Source organism: Notamacropus eugenii, chromosome 2, assembly GCF_028372415.1.
Source record: "Notamacropus eugenii isolate mMacEug1 chromosome 2, mMacEug1.pri_v2, whole genome shotgun sequence".
Lineage (NCBI taxonomy): Eukaryota > Metazoa > Chordata > Mammalia > Diprotodontia > Macropodidae > Notamacropus > Notamacropus eugenii.
Window position 1 is genome coordinate 388,710,215 of NC_092873.1, and position 16,319 is coordinate 388,726,533.

Sequence of the window (16,319 nt, forward strand, 5' to 3'; positions counted from 1 at the left end):
AAGCATGGTTTACCTGGGGGGGTTGGGAATAGAGGGTAACAACAACTTGGAGAGAAGAAGGAGTTTGTCAGCTGTCCAGTGTTACTGTGCACATTGAATTTCTGACTGCAAATTGGTTCTTATGTTAGTAATTAATTCTGCCACTCAGTACCACCACCACTCCCATAACTCTATTCCTTAAGGCTAAGTTGCAAAACAATTGTCTACACTGATAGAGGGAGTTTCATCACCAGAGGTCCATACGCTAGTAAAACTACAAATGCAACACTTCCCCCACCTCAAAAAAATGGTCTTGTTAGATCAGGGATTCTTGGCCTAGGGCCCATGAACTTGTTTTAATTTTTTTTTTTTGATGTTTACTTTATTTTTTTTTAAATTAAATTTATTTATTTAACTTTTAACATTCATTTTCACAAAATTTTGGGTTACAAATTTTCTCCCCTTTTATCCCCTCCCCCCCCAAACACCGAGCATTCTAATTGCCCCTATGACCAATCTGCTCTCTCTTCTATCATCCCTCCCTTCCCTTGTCCCCATCTTCTCTTTTGTCCTGTAGGGCCAGATAGCTTTCTATACCCTTTACCTGTATTTCTTATTTCCTAGTGACAAGAACATTACTCGACAGTTGATCCTAACACTTTGAGTTCCAACTTCTTTACCTCCCTCCCTCTCCACCCCTTCCCTTTGGAAGGCAAGCTAATTTTTTTTTTAAGTAACTATTTCAACTGATTTATTTTAAAAATCTTTTATGTATTTTCTTTATTTGAAAACATTATTCTGGGAAGGGATCCATAGGCTTCGCCAGGCTGCCAAGGTCCAAGATACAAAAAAAAAAAACGGGTTAAAAATCTTTATGCCAAAGGAATTCACAGCAAACCACACTTAAATATGCCAACAGAAACGCGATTAGTGGCATCTCTTGGAACTATACAAAGATAAGTTATATTTAGTCTTTGTATTTGGTAACGCTTGTTGATTGCTTGTATGGAAAAACATTTAAACTGTTCCAAAGCAATAGGACTACCAAGATATTCTCAAAAGAATGACAAACTTCAGTTCACCCCTTCGTTCAACAGCTCCCTTGTGTAAGGCAGTGTGCTAAGTTATGGGGATACAAAGGTGAAAAATAGCACAGTCCCTTCCCTCCAGGAGCCTAGAGTGAGGTGAGGCATTTACACAAATATAATGCAAGGTCAAATGTGATAAGGTAAAGGGGCAGACCAGACAAGATGCTCTCAGCAAAGGCAGTTGAAGTAGACTATGGAGAAGATGGCTCCTGAGTTAGACCTGGAAGAAAGATTTCAAAAACTAGAATTGTAGAGGATGTGCTTCTAGGCATGGAATAGAGCTTTGATTTATATGAAGAAGCTGAAGAAGACAGGATTGGAAAAGAGCCAGTAGTATAGTTTGTGATGTAGAGTAAGTTAAGGAAAGTAGCATGGAAAAGGCTACATTAAGTACAGTCTACATTATGGAGAGTTTTAAATGCCAGGACAAGGAATTTGGGTTTTCTTTTCTCCTTTTGATGCTTCCATTCCTGCTTACTACTGCCCTATATCTCTTTTGTCTTGTAGCTAAACTCCTCAAAAAGGCTGTCTGCAATTGGTGCCTTCACTTTCTCTCCTCTCACTCTCTTTTTAACTCCTTGTATTTCAGCTTCTGACCTTATTCCACTGAAACTGTCCTCTCCATGCTTACCACTGATCTCAGTTTTACTAAAACTGATTGCCTTTTCACAGTCCTCATTCTCTTTGACTTCCCTGCAGTTTTTGACACTTTATTATCCTCTCCTTGATACTCTCTCTTCTAGGTTTTTAGGACACCACTCTCTTCTGGCTCTCCTACCTATCTGACCACACCTAAAGTGGTCAGATTCTTTGCTGGATCCTCATCCAGGTCATACCCTCTTACTGTAGATGATGCCCAGACTTTCTTCTTCTATACTATTTCATTTGCTGATCTCATCAGTTCCCATGGATTTAATTACCATCTCTATGCTTACAGTTCTCAAGTCCACCTATCTTGCCCCAACCTCTCTGCCATGACCTCTAATTTCATTTCCAGCTGCCTCTCAGAAATTTCAAGCTGGACATCGGGTAGACATCTTAAACTAAACATCCAAAACAACTTCTCTTTCCCTACCCATGCCCTTCCATATTATTACAGAAGACTACACGATCCTTCTAGTGTCTCAGGCTCACAACCTAGAAGTCATCTCTTGCTTTTTTTTCATGGTCTCATTCCTCCACACCCAATCTGTTGCTAAGGCCTGTTGATTTCACCTTTACAACATCTCTCATGTACCCTCTTCTCACCTCTGATACTGCCAGCACTTTAGTGTCATGTCACACTTTTATTGTAATAGCCTGCTTGTGGGTCTGCCTACCTCGACTCCCCCCTCCAATTCATTCTCCATTCAACCACTAAAGTGATTATCCTAAAATGCAGGCACCACTATGCCTCTATCCTATTCAATAAACTCCATTGACTCTCTGTTGCCTTCAAGAGCAAAACCCAGATCCTCTGACATTAAAAGCTTTTCACAGCCTGACCCCACTCATACCTTTCCAGTCTTCTTCTTTCCACATATTCTTTGATCCAATGACACTGGCCTCTTGACTGTTCTGTGAACAAGACACTCCATCTCTGCTCTAGGTATTGTCTGTGGCTGCTTCCCAATGCCTGGAATGCTCTTCTGCCTTATCTTCATCTGTTGACTTCATGGCTTCCTTTAAGTTTCAGTTACTAAATAGAAACTGTTTCTCTTTTACCCGGGAACCCTGAGGGTCTTCCCCTCCCAGTTTGATTTTTTTTTAAATTTTTTTTTCTTAAAAGAGGCCATCCCTAGAGTAACTACTTAAAGAGGCCTATTCACTGAATGAGGGTACTTCACTCAAAGTGAGAACCTGAAGACCTTAACCTAAAATGGCCAAGGTCCCACATTACATCCTGGGCCATCTCCAGTTGACCTGATGAATATCAGGCCACTGGATCCAGATGGCTCTGGAGAAGAAAGTGAGGTTGGTGACCTTGCACAGCCCTCCCTCATTCAAATCAAAGTCAACTGCAAGTCATGTCATCATCTTGATATCAAGGTCCTTTTTGAGAATGAAGGACAAAAACAACGCAATTTTCTGTTTATCCTTTATATAGCTTGTTTGTACACATTTTCCCCTGTTAGATTGTGAGCTCCTTGAGGGCAAGGACTGTCTTGCCTCTTTTTGTAAACTCAATGATTAACACAGTGCCCGGCACCTAGTAGGTGCTTAATAAATGTTTATTGATTGGATGATCCTTTCTGTGTGACATGACCACTCCAGTCTCCTTTGCTGAATCCTTATATGCATCCTGACCCCTGAGTGTGGTGTACACCCAAGACTCTGCCTTGGAGCCTATCCTCTCTCAACCAGATGGTGATACCATCATCTTGTAGGGGTTTAGTCTTTATCTACACATAAGTGAATCTCAGCTATATATTCCCAGTCTTAATCTTCTGGTTTTTAATCCCACATCAACTGTCTGTTGAACTGTTTATTTTGAACTAGATGCCCTATCACCATCTCAAATTCAGTATATTCAAAAGCAAATCCATCTTCCTCCCCCCATCACTCTTCTAAACTTATTTTTGTTGAGGGCACCACCATCTTTCCAGTCACCCCATCTGAAATATTAATGTCATCCTTGAATCCTCAACCTCTCTTATGCCACACATCCAGTCAGTTGCCAGGTCTACCTCCACATTTCTCACATCTGTATCCTTCTCTTTGTTCACATTGTTACTACCCTAATTCAGTACCTAAATTCCTGAAGCGCAGATCTATGTCACTTTCCTGCTCAATAAACTAGTTAGGTGAGGGAGAAGGAAGAGAGAAGAATGATTTTTGAGTCTTAACTGCATGTGGTCAGTATTAAGGAAGCTAGAAGAAGGCACAAATAATGGAGTAAGATGTTGAGTTCAGTTTTGGGGTATGTTGAGTACAAGATAACTGGCACTTGAACTCGGAAAAGATCTGCTGTCATACTTGATCTGGGAGTCATCTGCAGAAAGATAATGATCACTGAAGACACTAGAGCAGGTGGGAATATGGAGAAAAGAGGGCAGAGTCTCGGGGGACACTCACTTTTGGGGGCGAAGTGGAAAGAAAATGAACTAGTGAAGGAAACTGAGGTCAGGAAAACCAGGAAGAACAGTATCCTGGAAGCTAAGGACCATAAGTCAAGCGGGTGGACTGTGTTGTTAAATTCAGAAAGAAGAGTAAGGATAAAAACTAAAAGAGTCTAGTAATCAAGAGGTCATCAGCAGCCTGGGACTGAGAGATTTCAGATAATTATAATAATGATAAGGGGTCTGTTGGTGACTCAATTATCAATGATAATTTTTAACCTAAAAGTATTCCCTTCTGGTCTTTTAAAAAGTTGATTTTTATTGATATCTTGTTTTTATATCATCTACATTTTCTTCTATATCTTTATGCCAGAGAGCCATTCATATTTTTAGAAAAAAAAATCAGCAAAACCAATCAACACTTTGAAAAGCATCTGTTGTATGCCATGTTTCACATTAATGGAGCCTCACTTATGCCAAGGGGCAAGAGGAGGCATTTTCTCATTTGTTTCCTTTGGGATTGAACTTAGTCTATTGTTTTGCAACATTCACCTTCTTTTCAGTTACATTTCTTTTTGCCATTGTGTATATTTTTTCCCTAGCTTTGCTTGCTCCATTTGCATCAGTTCATAGAAGTCTTTCCATGCTTCTCCTTATTCATCATGTTCTTCCTCTCTTAAAGCACAAAAATAATGTTAGTTAGATTCATGTGCCACAATCTGCTTAGTTATTTCTTAATTGAAAGGCATCTACTTTGTTTCCAGTTCTTTACTACTTTAAAAAGTGCTGCTATATCTTAGTATATTTAGACCTTTCAGTGAACTCTTTGGAGTATATGCCTAGCACTGGAGTCTCTAAGTCAAAGTGTATGGACATTATATTTGTAAGATTACAGTATTTTCCCCAGAATGGTAATACTAATTCACAGTTCCATCAACAATGCATTAATTTGCTTGCCTAATAGCCCTTCCAAGGCTGACTTTCCATTTTTTTTATCACTTTTGTCAATTTGCAGACTGTGAAGTGAAAAATCAGAGTTGTTTTGATTTGTATTTCTCTTATTATTAGTGATTGAGAGCATCCTTTCATGTGGTTGCTAATAGTTTGTGACTCTTGAGAACTATTCTTTGACCACTTTATCCAATGATAAGTTTTTTAAATTGACATTTTAAAAAACAGATTTAAATTCTGGAATTGAGAATAATTTTTATGTTTATTCAGTTTCTAAAAACTGGGTCAGTGTGGTACCTTATGAATCCACTTTTTTAAAGTTAATTAGTTGCTTGAGTTACTAATATTATATTTTGTCCCTAGAAAATTATAGATACACCAATTAATTCTCTCTTCCATAGTTCCAAAATCAGAAATTTATTTTATTTCTTTCTTTAGTCCTTATTTTTTCTTATCTCCAGCATTTAGCACAATGTTAAGCACATGGTAAGTGTTTAATAAATGCTTGTTGATTGATTATATCTTAACCCAAGTTAAACATTACCGGTAATACATTTAAATTCAGTTTAAAAACATTGAGCTCCCATTCTCAGATAATGACTTTCTGTAAAATAACACCTTAGAATATACTTCTGCTAAAAAGAAATACCTATGTAGGAGTTCTCTCAGATGTATGAATAACTTTTAGAAATTATTATAAACATTTAGTGTGATCCTATTCAGTAAATGCCCAGTTATGGATAGATATTTCTACAAAAAAGTATACTTTGCAAACCTCAAATGTGGTCATTTTGGACCATACTATGTCTTTGAGAGCTCTTTAATGCTCTCAGAAATCCAAGACCTTTCTTTGACAATAAACAGGGAAGATATGGTGTGACCTTAATGTAAATTCAGCACAGAGAACATTGATGAAGACTCAGAAGAGTGATGGTTAAGAGGTCAGGGAAATCTTGGACTGAGCGATTAATGTATTAAAGATTAGGTCAAGGTATTAGAAGTAAGGTGAAAGAACTTTTTGAAACTCATTTTCTCAATATAAAATGTTTGTGGTTTTTACTGTCATAGAGTTTGGTCATGTTAAACTAGTTTTTGTTTAAAATTTGGATATATTTTTTCCCTTCTGGGATCTGTAACATAGTGTATGGTACTTAAAGAATTTATGTCTACCCTGAGTATCAGGGGCTGTTTGTTAGAACTAAACTAGTACAACTGGTTTTGATCTTGAAATTTGTGAAAGAGTGCTTTATATGTCTCTAGTTTCTCCAATAATTTGAACAAAGGTAAAATCCATCCCACGATGGAGATCAAACCCTACCCTATTGAAATCTGACACCCTTGTCTGTGTTGTGGCTGAGCACTGTGAAAATATTGATTTAACCCCTCCTGCCTATTACTGAACATTTTAATCTCTGAGGATACATAAAGAAAAATAGCTTTTCCTATATGTCACTTTAAACATCTTCCAGTTAAACTCTAAGTATCTTAATTGAAGTGCTTGACATAGCTTTTGAAAAGGGTATTTAAAAATCCCTCTAATTTTCAGGTGCCATATACAGATTCCATCATCCTAAAACATTAAATAATTCTGATTTTATACCACTGTTGTTTTATTTTTTTTATAAAGCCATCCTAGTAATTTGCAAAGGCATTAATCTTTTTAACTTATTTTTTCTCTTTGTAAGGAAGATAATCAGAAATAAAGCACAATGGAAAAGGGAGGGAGGGGAAGAACTTGTTGTTCTGTTTGCATGATCAAATTTTAAGACTTGCACAAAAGCAGAAATGGGCCAGCCTGAGGTGAAGAAAAGAGCTCCCAAACAGGAAAAGGGAAAATCCAAGTCATTTGACTGTCATACACCTTAACTAATCTGCTATGAAATGTAAGAAAAAGATGCTGACTTAGCTTTTTGCCAGTTCTCACTCTTCTTGTCAAGTATGGTAACACTGATAAAGCTATAACTCAACTCCAGTCAAACTTGTCATTCATTCAAAATTATTGAGGATATACTACATGCACAGCACTATTTGCCTCAGTTCTTAAGTTTACTGGATTATTCAACATATGTGAAATAACTAGAGACTGTCAGCAAGCATTCATGCAATGCAAATATGGCATAATTGTTAAGCTGAGCCATTAAAAAATATTCTAATACAAAATGGAACTGCTTATGAGAGTACAAAGTGAGTGAGTTGTTATTTTGGAGTATCTCTTCTCTCTGCTCTCCCCCTAACCCCAGCACAGTGTCCAGGGCTTTCCACAAATATGCTTAGTTGTTTATTGAACAAATAGAATAAAATTAGTAAAAGGAGCTTCTTGAAAAATATGAACTAAGTCTTAAAGTTATATTTAGGGAGAGAGAAGAGTACCTGGAAAGTAACAAGCATAGATAAAAAAGCAAGCTTTTTTAAAAAAAGTAGAATAAAGGAGGAAAAGAGAAGGGCATTCAGACTGGAGTGGGGGATGGTATGAGGGAAGACTGGAAAGTAGGATGGGAGGGAGCCTGGGGTAGAGAGCTTCTAGGTTGGAGCAGAAGGGTACCTACTGGGGAGTAGCAAGACATGGAATTTTAGAAACAGTGCCAAAAAGAATCTCTGTCAAGTATACCCTACATGGTTGGCCTTTATTGATGGATAGTTCTCAAATGTTATCCAGAGAGTACCAGCTCACCTAGGGACAAGCAGTCTACTGTTCCCAAAATTGTACATGTATGGATGAGCAACTCCCCCAAATACCCATCAAGCCTGTTCCTTTAAACCAATGGGAATTTAGCAGTTCTGTAATGGAACTATGTGTTGCCCTTACTAGGCTCCATTAGAGGCCTATTAAACCAGCTTCAATCATGTGAGGAAGGAGGAAATCCCTGAATTTGGTGTTCTCTCCCTCTCAGCATCTCTGAGGCGTCTATGTTTCTAGTAACTGATTTCCATTAGCTTTTGCATGTTTTATTCATAAGCAACTTTAATGTACTTTTGGAGCTGACTCTAAATGGGATTTGTCAGCTAGCAGCTGACAGAGCTGCAGAACTGAAGTATTACTTAAGTCTAAGTTAGACCTTTAAAACTCCTTTCTTCTTTGAGCCCTCCCCCACTGAAATTTAAACAAAAAAGAAGTTAGGTATTGTTTGAAAGCAAATTGCTTACCGTCCCCACGAGGACTCAAACTAATCATTCCCTTAAAAAGCTATGTTCCAGTTTTCTGGTAAGTTACCTTTTCTGAATGTTTCCATCTCCCTTCCATAGAGTCGAATAGGAAAGAGTTAAGCATGAAATGCAGCTTTCTTCATTCTCTTGACCCATTTAGCCAACACTAAATAATTGGAAAGCTTAAGGAAGAGAAAACTCCTTGAAGAAATGGAGGAAGTAACAGCATTCTGTGATGCCACAGAGACTTCTGAACACTATTCCTTTGGGCTCCCCCATCTCTATTTTAAGCTAATTTCCTTTGCCCTTGACCATGTAGAGGAATAGATGCTGTTGAATAGAAGAGAGTGCATAGCATTTGCTTTTCTATCCCTCACTAAGAAAAGCCACACCTGTTCTAGTAGCTGATCTTCTCCGACAAATGTGAAATGCTTCTGTTTCAGTAATGAACCAGAAACTTAATTACTGTTGGAAAAATAAATAATTCCAGAGTGATTGTCCACTATCCACAATGTCACTGACACCCACCCCTGAAATCTGACAATAAATAAAATACTCAAATCTTCTTTCAATCAGGCTACTACTGTTGCTCTAATTTATCAAAAGTGAGACAGTCACCACCAACTGTACCTGTACACTCTACTGATCTCAAATTAGTACTGGACCTTCACTTTGACATAAGTAAATTCAAATCCATTTAGAAAATTGAAAAAAAAATAGATTCTAACATATCAGAGATATAAATAGAATCCATTGCCCCAGGCTCTAGGTATATGGTAACTCTCCATTGCATCCTGGCAAATGGCCTGGCTGCGCAGGGATGGGAATCATCCTCTATATATAAAGCTGATTTTACATAGCCTTTTGGAGTGGTAAAACAAAACAAAACAAACCCAAAGTGCTGGACCTTAATTGTATTCCCTTTTAATTGGGGGGGGGGGGGGCGGGGAGGCGGTAAAGAGACTATTTCCCCAATCATTTATCCTTGTCTTACTCTTCCCGCCAGTAAACTGTCCCTGCTTCACACTTTCAGTCTGCCTGTTCAGGAGTGGGACTACCTTAATAGCCCAAAGCCATCTCCAAATAAACTCTCAGCTGCCCACCATAGAGTCCCTCGGGTCAGGGCAGTGCTAGGAGTTTGGGTTGTAACAATTAAACTCTATGGAACAACTAGAGTGAAGGGACTCACCTTCCCATCCCCGCTCCAGATCCCCTTCCCCTCCCCCCACTCTGGTAGCCCGAGAGAAGAGGACAGCTCCTTGCTGGACTGGGTCCCTGCCCTGGGAATGTGTATGAGCCTTGCCTGGCCCCTGGCCCTGGGAGCCCCCTTGCTTTCTCTTCGCGTCTCCTCAGATCCTTTGGTCAGTTCTCTCCCGGACAGCTGCGCTTACTACTGCCTGATTCTCCTTTTGGGGTGGGGTGATGGAAAACCAATGGAGTGGCCTTGTTCCCTTGCTCTCAGGCCGATGAACTCGCAGGAGGCATCCCGGGACAGCAGCTGTTGTTCTTCCCCTCCTCCTCATAGCCCCCCCACCACTTACACACCGCCTCTTCCCCTCTCCCAAGAGATGTCATTCAGTAAGGCTTGGTGAGGTGTGAAAAGGAACAAAAGTAGGGGTTGCCCACCCTTCATATTTCCTCTGATGTCCCCAAATCCAACCAAACCTTTCCTCTCAATTTCTGATTTATGTTCATAGTCATTGATCAGGGATGGGGAGCTCTCCAGAACATACACGCGGGTGCGCACATTCGTGCACACCGATGTACTCACGTGCACACCCCTCGTTTCCCCTCCCTCCGAACTGACCCTTTCTCTTGCCCCCAGCTCCCCTGACCAGCTGGAGGGGCGGATTGGGGAGGAGCTGCAGGCCCGGGAAGACACTCCTTATACGGCCTGGCCCGTGTTACCTGGGCCAGGGCCAGGGTTCTCCTTCTTTGGGCAGAGCTCGGGGGTTGGGGGCCAAGGCTGAGGGACTGGAGGGGAGGGGGCTCTTAGTGCCCAACACCCAAATATGGCTACAGAAGGGTAGAGACATTCCTGCGGGTCTGGGCAGGGGGCGGGGAGCGGAGAGATCGCGGTCTATATAAAAACCTGCCCGGGGGGCTGCAGACCCACCACACCGGACAACTCCAAGAGAAGCGCCTCCCGCGGCATACCCAGGGGCCCGAGTCGGAGCTAAGAGGCACCAGTAGCCACCCACACAGGTAGGCAAGGGGATGAGGAAGAAAGGGGAGGAGAGCCAGGGTGTGAAGGAGGGAAAGTGGGAACAGTTTCTAGTGGAGAGACCAAGAAGGAGCCCTGCTCAGCACCGCCCTCCCGACTGTCTCCCACTAGTCTAGCACACCGAACCGCTTCTTCTCCTGGACTGCCACGACGCGAGCTCTGCTCACGTCCAGCCCGGTCCTACCCTGCTTCTCCAGGCTCTCAGAAACTTCCGGAGGGACCACTCCCCAACTTCACCACTTCACCTCGGGCTTCCGCTTTCCCTTCCATCCCAGATTTAATTGAAAGGAATCTAGAATCAGGAATTAAAATCTCCCTCTTGAAGTCCCACCGACAGTTAGGAAACAGAGGATAGCTCGTTCCAGGTCCAAACCGAGGAAGTCAGTTGAGCTAGACGAAAAGAAAGGGACAGTGTCTTCCTCAATCAGCCTTCACTCCCCAGCACTAGGGGAACAGGGAGAATGCACAGTGATTTTGATATCCAAGCCTTCTGTATTTAGAGATTGAGATTTTACAGGGAGTTCCATTCAGTCACAGCTGCTAGCACAGCGACAGCCGGCAACGAACGCGGGTGGGGAAAATTCTTCAGGCAACACAGTTAAACCGAGAGCTTCCTGAAAAGATGATTTTGGGAATTCAGCTCCCCTCTCCAACGCTCGTCTGTACCTAGGGTCAGAGGAGTAAGATGAAAATGTCCCACCTGAGGGGATTAATTGAGATGGCTTTTCTCTAAGTTCCCTTCCAGCTATAACATCTATGAACTAGGGATACAAGATCTCGTCTATTTTTAAAGATCCCCAAACTGTCTGAGCTTCCCTCTCCCCCTGTTTATAAGAAGGGCAGATGGACACGATTACTTTAATCACATCTTCAGTTTGAAATAATTCCCTTCAATAATTCAGGGGGCGGGGAGAGAAAGATTAGATCCCTACTGACTCTGGATCGTAGGTCCGATGGGCAGAAATCTCCACCTTACTGGGTCCTTCAACCCCATCCCAATTAACTACCCACCCCCGGGCTCCTAACGATGGAAGGAAACAAAGTAATTTAGCTAAAGTGTACAGGTGAAGTGTACTTAACTGGAGGGTCTACGAGGAACATAGTGGCCCTTTTTGAACAGCAAACGTCTCCCTACCCTCCCAGCCCGGGGGGCTGCGGGCCCGTGTTCCCAGCACTGCTTCTATTCATGGGACCAGGGACCAGGGAAGCTGGTGGGAGGCTGGTGGCAACGCAGTGTACTAACATAGGGTCTCTCTTTGCAGAAAAAAGACACCATGTGCGACGAAGATGAGACCACCGCCCTCGTGTGCGACAATGGCTCTGGGCTGGTGAAAGCCGGCTTTGCCGGAGATGATGCCCCCAGGGCAGTGTTCCCCTCTATCGTGGGCCGCCCCCGTCATCAGGTGAGACCTAGTACACCAAACCCTTTCCCTCTCCCCCAAGGCAGGTAGGTGTTGCAGGTCAAGGGGTGGGGGTGCTATCCCTCTGAAAACCTGCATATTCCTCAAAGCTCTAGCATCCAGCCAGGGAGGACACCGGATATTGAGGAAATAGCTCAGGAACTTGAATTAAGAACTGTGAGTTCGACACTGACTAGCTTAATGATTTGGCCAAGTAAGGTCTCTGAGTTGCAGTTTCCTCCTCTGTAAAATGGGAGGTGAGGCAGCTAGATAGCGCGGTACATAGAGTGCTGTGCTTGAAATCGAGAAGACCTGAAATTCAAATTCTACCTCAGACACTTAGTAGCTGTGTGACCCTGGGCAAGTCACTTAACCTTGCTTGCCTCAGTTTCCCTCATCTGTAATATGAGATGGAGAAGGAAATGGCAAACCACTCCAGTATTTTTGCCAAGAAAAGTCCAAATGGGGTCATGAAGAGTTGGACAGTATTAAAACGAGTCAACCACAAGGGGAGGGAAGCAATTATACTGGTGCCAAATACCTCCTGGGGTAGTACTGAGGAGAGCGCTTTGTAAAACCTTGAAGTGCTATGTAAATGTGAATACTTTATTCACATTCCCTCCGCTCAACCTCGGGGTCTTTTATAGGATTACTGGATAGAAATGGCTCAGAGTTAGTGGGAGAGATAGGGAGACCTATCCTCAAGTCTGTACGACAACACGGGATCGCTATCACTCCCAAGTTCCTTTTTTGAAGCCTAATGCTTGCTCCCCTCCTTCTTCTCTCCTATTGTTCCTATACCCCAGGGCGTCATGGTGGGTATGGGTCAGAAAGATTCCTACGTAGGCGACGAGGCTCAGAGCAAAAGAGGTATCCTGACCCTAAAGTATCCCATCGAGCACGGTATCATCACCAACTGGGATGACATGGAAAAGATTTGGCATCACACCTTCTACAACGAGCTCCGAGTGGCCCCCGAGGAGCACCCCACCCTGCTCACTGAGGCCCCCCTCAACCCCAAGGCTAACCGCGAGAAGATGACCCAGATCATGTTTGAGACTTTCAACGTCCCCGCCATGTACGTGGCCATCCAGGCCGTGCTGTCCCTCTACGCCTCCGGCCGTACCACCGGTAAGAGGTCGATCCATCCAGGACTGAAACAGGCATGGACTGGGCCAGGAAGACACTACTCTACACTTAGATAGACTGGGCCCTCCGCTGTCGCCTCTGGGCTCACTCTACACACACTAGCTATCCTCATTGTATAGGTCCACCTCCTCCCACTTGCAATCCTCCAGATAGGAACCTGTTTTTACAAAGAAACACCTCTTGTCTCACAGTCAACACCTCCAGACTCTCCACGCTGTCGCAATTATCTACCAACTACTTGCTACGTCCCACTCCCTCTGCTGATTTTTGCAGTTCTTTCGCTCCTCTTTATCCTAATTCCTCTCCTCCCCTCCCAAGCTGGTCAGATTAGCAAGAGCGCTAGGTGCACCGACCGTTTAAAACTCTCAGACTAAAGCTCTGCCTTTCAGTACTGGCACCTAAAGTGACTTCATAGATCCGGGATACTACTGGACAACTACTTTCACCCCTACAGAAGTTATCAAACGCATACCAAATTTCAGAGCAGCATTGCTAGCCTACTTAGGTACCCATCCTATCCTACTCCTTAGTAGCTCCCCACTCCCACCCCCCCGCAGTGCCTAAGGCAAACCCTGAGTTCTGATGTGAAGGAAAATGTTACAGCAGTTTTCCGTATGTCTGTTGCGTTAGATGTGTGTGTATGTGTGTGCGTGCGTAGTAAGTTTGTGACTTTTTTCACTCGGGTCTGTCAAATCCTCTTCAATCTGTCATCCTCCCCCTCTACTAGGTATCGTGCTGGACTCCGGCGATGGTGTCACCCACAACGTACCCATTTATGAAGGTTATGCGCTGCCCCATGCCATCATGCGTTTGGATTTGGCTGGTCGGGACCTCACTGACTACCTGATGAAGATTCTCACTGAGCGTGGCTACTCCTTCGTGACCACTGGTGAGCACCAGTAGACACCCGAAGCCGAGGGGAGGAAGATGGGGACGTGGAATAAGGAATGGGAGTCAGCCAGGCCCTTAGAGCTACCCACAGACTCGTTCTTAACTGCCTCCTCCTCCCGAGAGCTTCTCCACCCCTAACAATAAGAAAGGACGAACTTTGCAAGGCTCCATGTTCCTTGCCTAACCAGGAGCGAGTCCTCGCCCTGATGCATACATGCGACTTCAGTGGTGCGGGGATCTTAAGCAAATAGGTTGTGTAGATCGGTTTGTGAGCGTGCATTTGTGCCTTTCCATATTTCACTTCTCTAGCTAACCAATCAGTGTTTTTCTCCTCCACTTGACAGCTGAGCGTGAGATCGTGAGAGACATCAAGGAAAAGTTGTGCTACGTGGCTCTGGACTTCGAGAATGAGATGGCCACTGCTGCTTCCTCCTCCTCCTTAGAAAAAAGCTATGAGCTGCCTGATGGTCAGGTCATCACTATCGGCAATGAGCGTTTCCGTTGCCCGGAGACCCTCTTTCAGCCTTCCTTTATTGGTAAGAGGCTGCTCTGGGGCTTTAATTTTTTTTTTTTTATATTGGAGGGGGGAGGCAAGGCAATTGGGGTTAAGCGACTTGCTCAAGGTCATACAGTTAGTGTCAAGTGTCTGAGGTTAGATTTGAATTTTCAGGTCCTCCAGACTCTAGAGTCGGTGCTCTATTCACTGGGCACCCTTTGCTTTGGGGCCTTTTTAGGGTGCACTTTGTCTATAATTTAATCCATAAGAAACCTATTGAGTCAAATGGCTCACTGATTTTTTTTTTTGTTTCTTCTTTTAAAGATTTCTTTCTTTAATTCTCCTCCCCTTCTAACCCCCACTTTTCTTCCTTCTTCTCCTGTCTTCCCTTTGTTCCCAAGGTATGGAATCTGCTGGTATCCATGAGACCACTTACAACAGTATCATGAAGTGTGATATTGACATCAGGAAGGACCTGTATGCCAACAATGTCATGTCTGGTGGTACCACCATGTATCCTGGTATTGCTGACCGCATGCAGAAAGAAATCACAGCCCTAGCCCCCAGCACAATGAAAATCAAGGTAGGATCCTAAAGGGGGCAGAAAGCTAGTGGAGACTTCATCATTCTTAGTTAATTTTTAAATCTCCAAATTTACTGAGCAATGATTCTTATCTAAGACAAGAAAAACTCTTGGAGTTCAGTACTTCTCATCTTACATAGCTTCTCCCTCCCACCTCAGGACTCTTCACACCCTCTTTCCCCACTTTCTTTTCTTATTTTGTCTGATAGTAGTGAATGTTATCTTTCTCTTCTAGATCATTGCCCCTCCTGAGAGGAAATACTCTGTCTGGATCGGTGGTTCCATCCTGGCCTCCCTGTCCACCTTCCAACAGATGTGGATCACCAAACAGGAGTATGATGAAGCTGGACCCTCCATTGTCCACCGCAAATGCTTCTAAACATGTTTACAAGATCAGCGTGCTCACTATTCTCAGGATGACGAATGTTGTTAAGTTGCAGGTGGTTGAGCTCTTGCAACAGCCAAATAACTGTGGCATTAATGTGTCTATTATTGTTGCTGCAAACAACATTTGTAAAGTGTACATAAATTAATTTATTTTATCTTGTTTTGTTATTTTTAAAACAAAACCCTGCAGAAATGGAAAACTTCAAGAAGCATTAAATTCAGTCATTCTGTCAAGTCCCATAAATTTTGTCATTTTATTTATTTATGGGGGCGGTGTTTGGGGGGGGGGAGAATAATATCTTTCATTCCGTTTGAACAGGATACCCACCTCATTTGTTTGTTTTAACAAATTTCACACTATTGAATAATCATTCCCAGTTACTAGGGCTATATGGTTTTCAAAGCAGTTTTCTCAAAATAAACATGACATATAAGTATTACTGGTATCACTCCCATTTTACAAATTAGGAAACTGAGCTCAGCTCAGACTGGTTAAATGATTTTCCTGTAGATACACACACACATAATTATGGAATCATTAAAATAAGCCAGGATTGGAAATAAGGTCTCCTAGCTCCATGTTCTGCATTCTTTCTCCCACATCACTGAACAGATTAAAGAAGGTTATAGTTGTCGTACTGTGCCCACTGTGCTCAGGCCATAGCAGGCCCTTTGTGTTCAATTTTGAGAGACAATGGCTGGAATACTTCTGAGAAGACTGTCCAAGATGGTGAGGGGATGAAAGACCATTTCTATAAGAACCTGTTGAAGAAATTGAGGCTGTTTGTCTTAGAAAAGTCTTAGGGACAAGGTGACAGAATAGCTACCTTAGGTTTATGAGGGCTGACATATGGAAAAAAGAAAAAAGATTGGCCTTAGAGGGCGACTCTAGGAACTATGGGTAGGAGTTGCATAGAGGCAGATGTAGATTCAGTGTAACTGAACCCAGTTAGAATTACATGCTTCTTAGGAGCAGACTGTTTTCCATT

General features: G+C 42.8%; 1 protein-coding gene across 1 annotated transcript; it reads left to right on the forward strand.

Moving 5' to 3' along the window:
- The first annotated feature begins 10,148 nt into the window (after positions 1–10,148).
- On the forward strand, positions 10,149–15,574 carry ACTA1 (actin alpha 1, skeletal muscle). Its single transcript, XM_072647474.1, has 7 exons — positions 10,149–10,405; positions 11,687–11,827; positions 12,631–12,955; positions 13,701–13,862; positions 14,209–14,400; positions 14,762–14,943; positions 15,179–15,574. The coding sequence occupies exons 2-7, from the start codon at positions 11,699–11,701 to the stop codon at positions 15,320–15,322; spliced, it is 1,134 nt and encodes a 377-aa protein (XP_072503575.1). The 5' UTR covers positions 10,149–10,405; positions 11,687–11,698; the 3' UTR covers positions 15,323–15,574.
- The last annotated feature ends 745 nt before the right edge of the window (positions 15,575–16,319 follow it).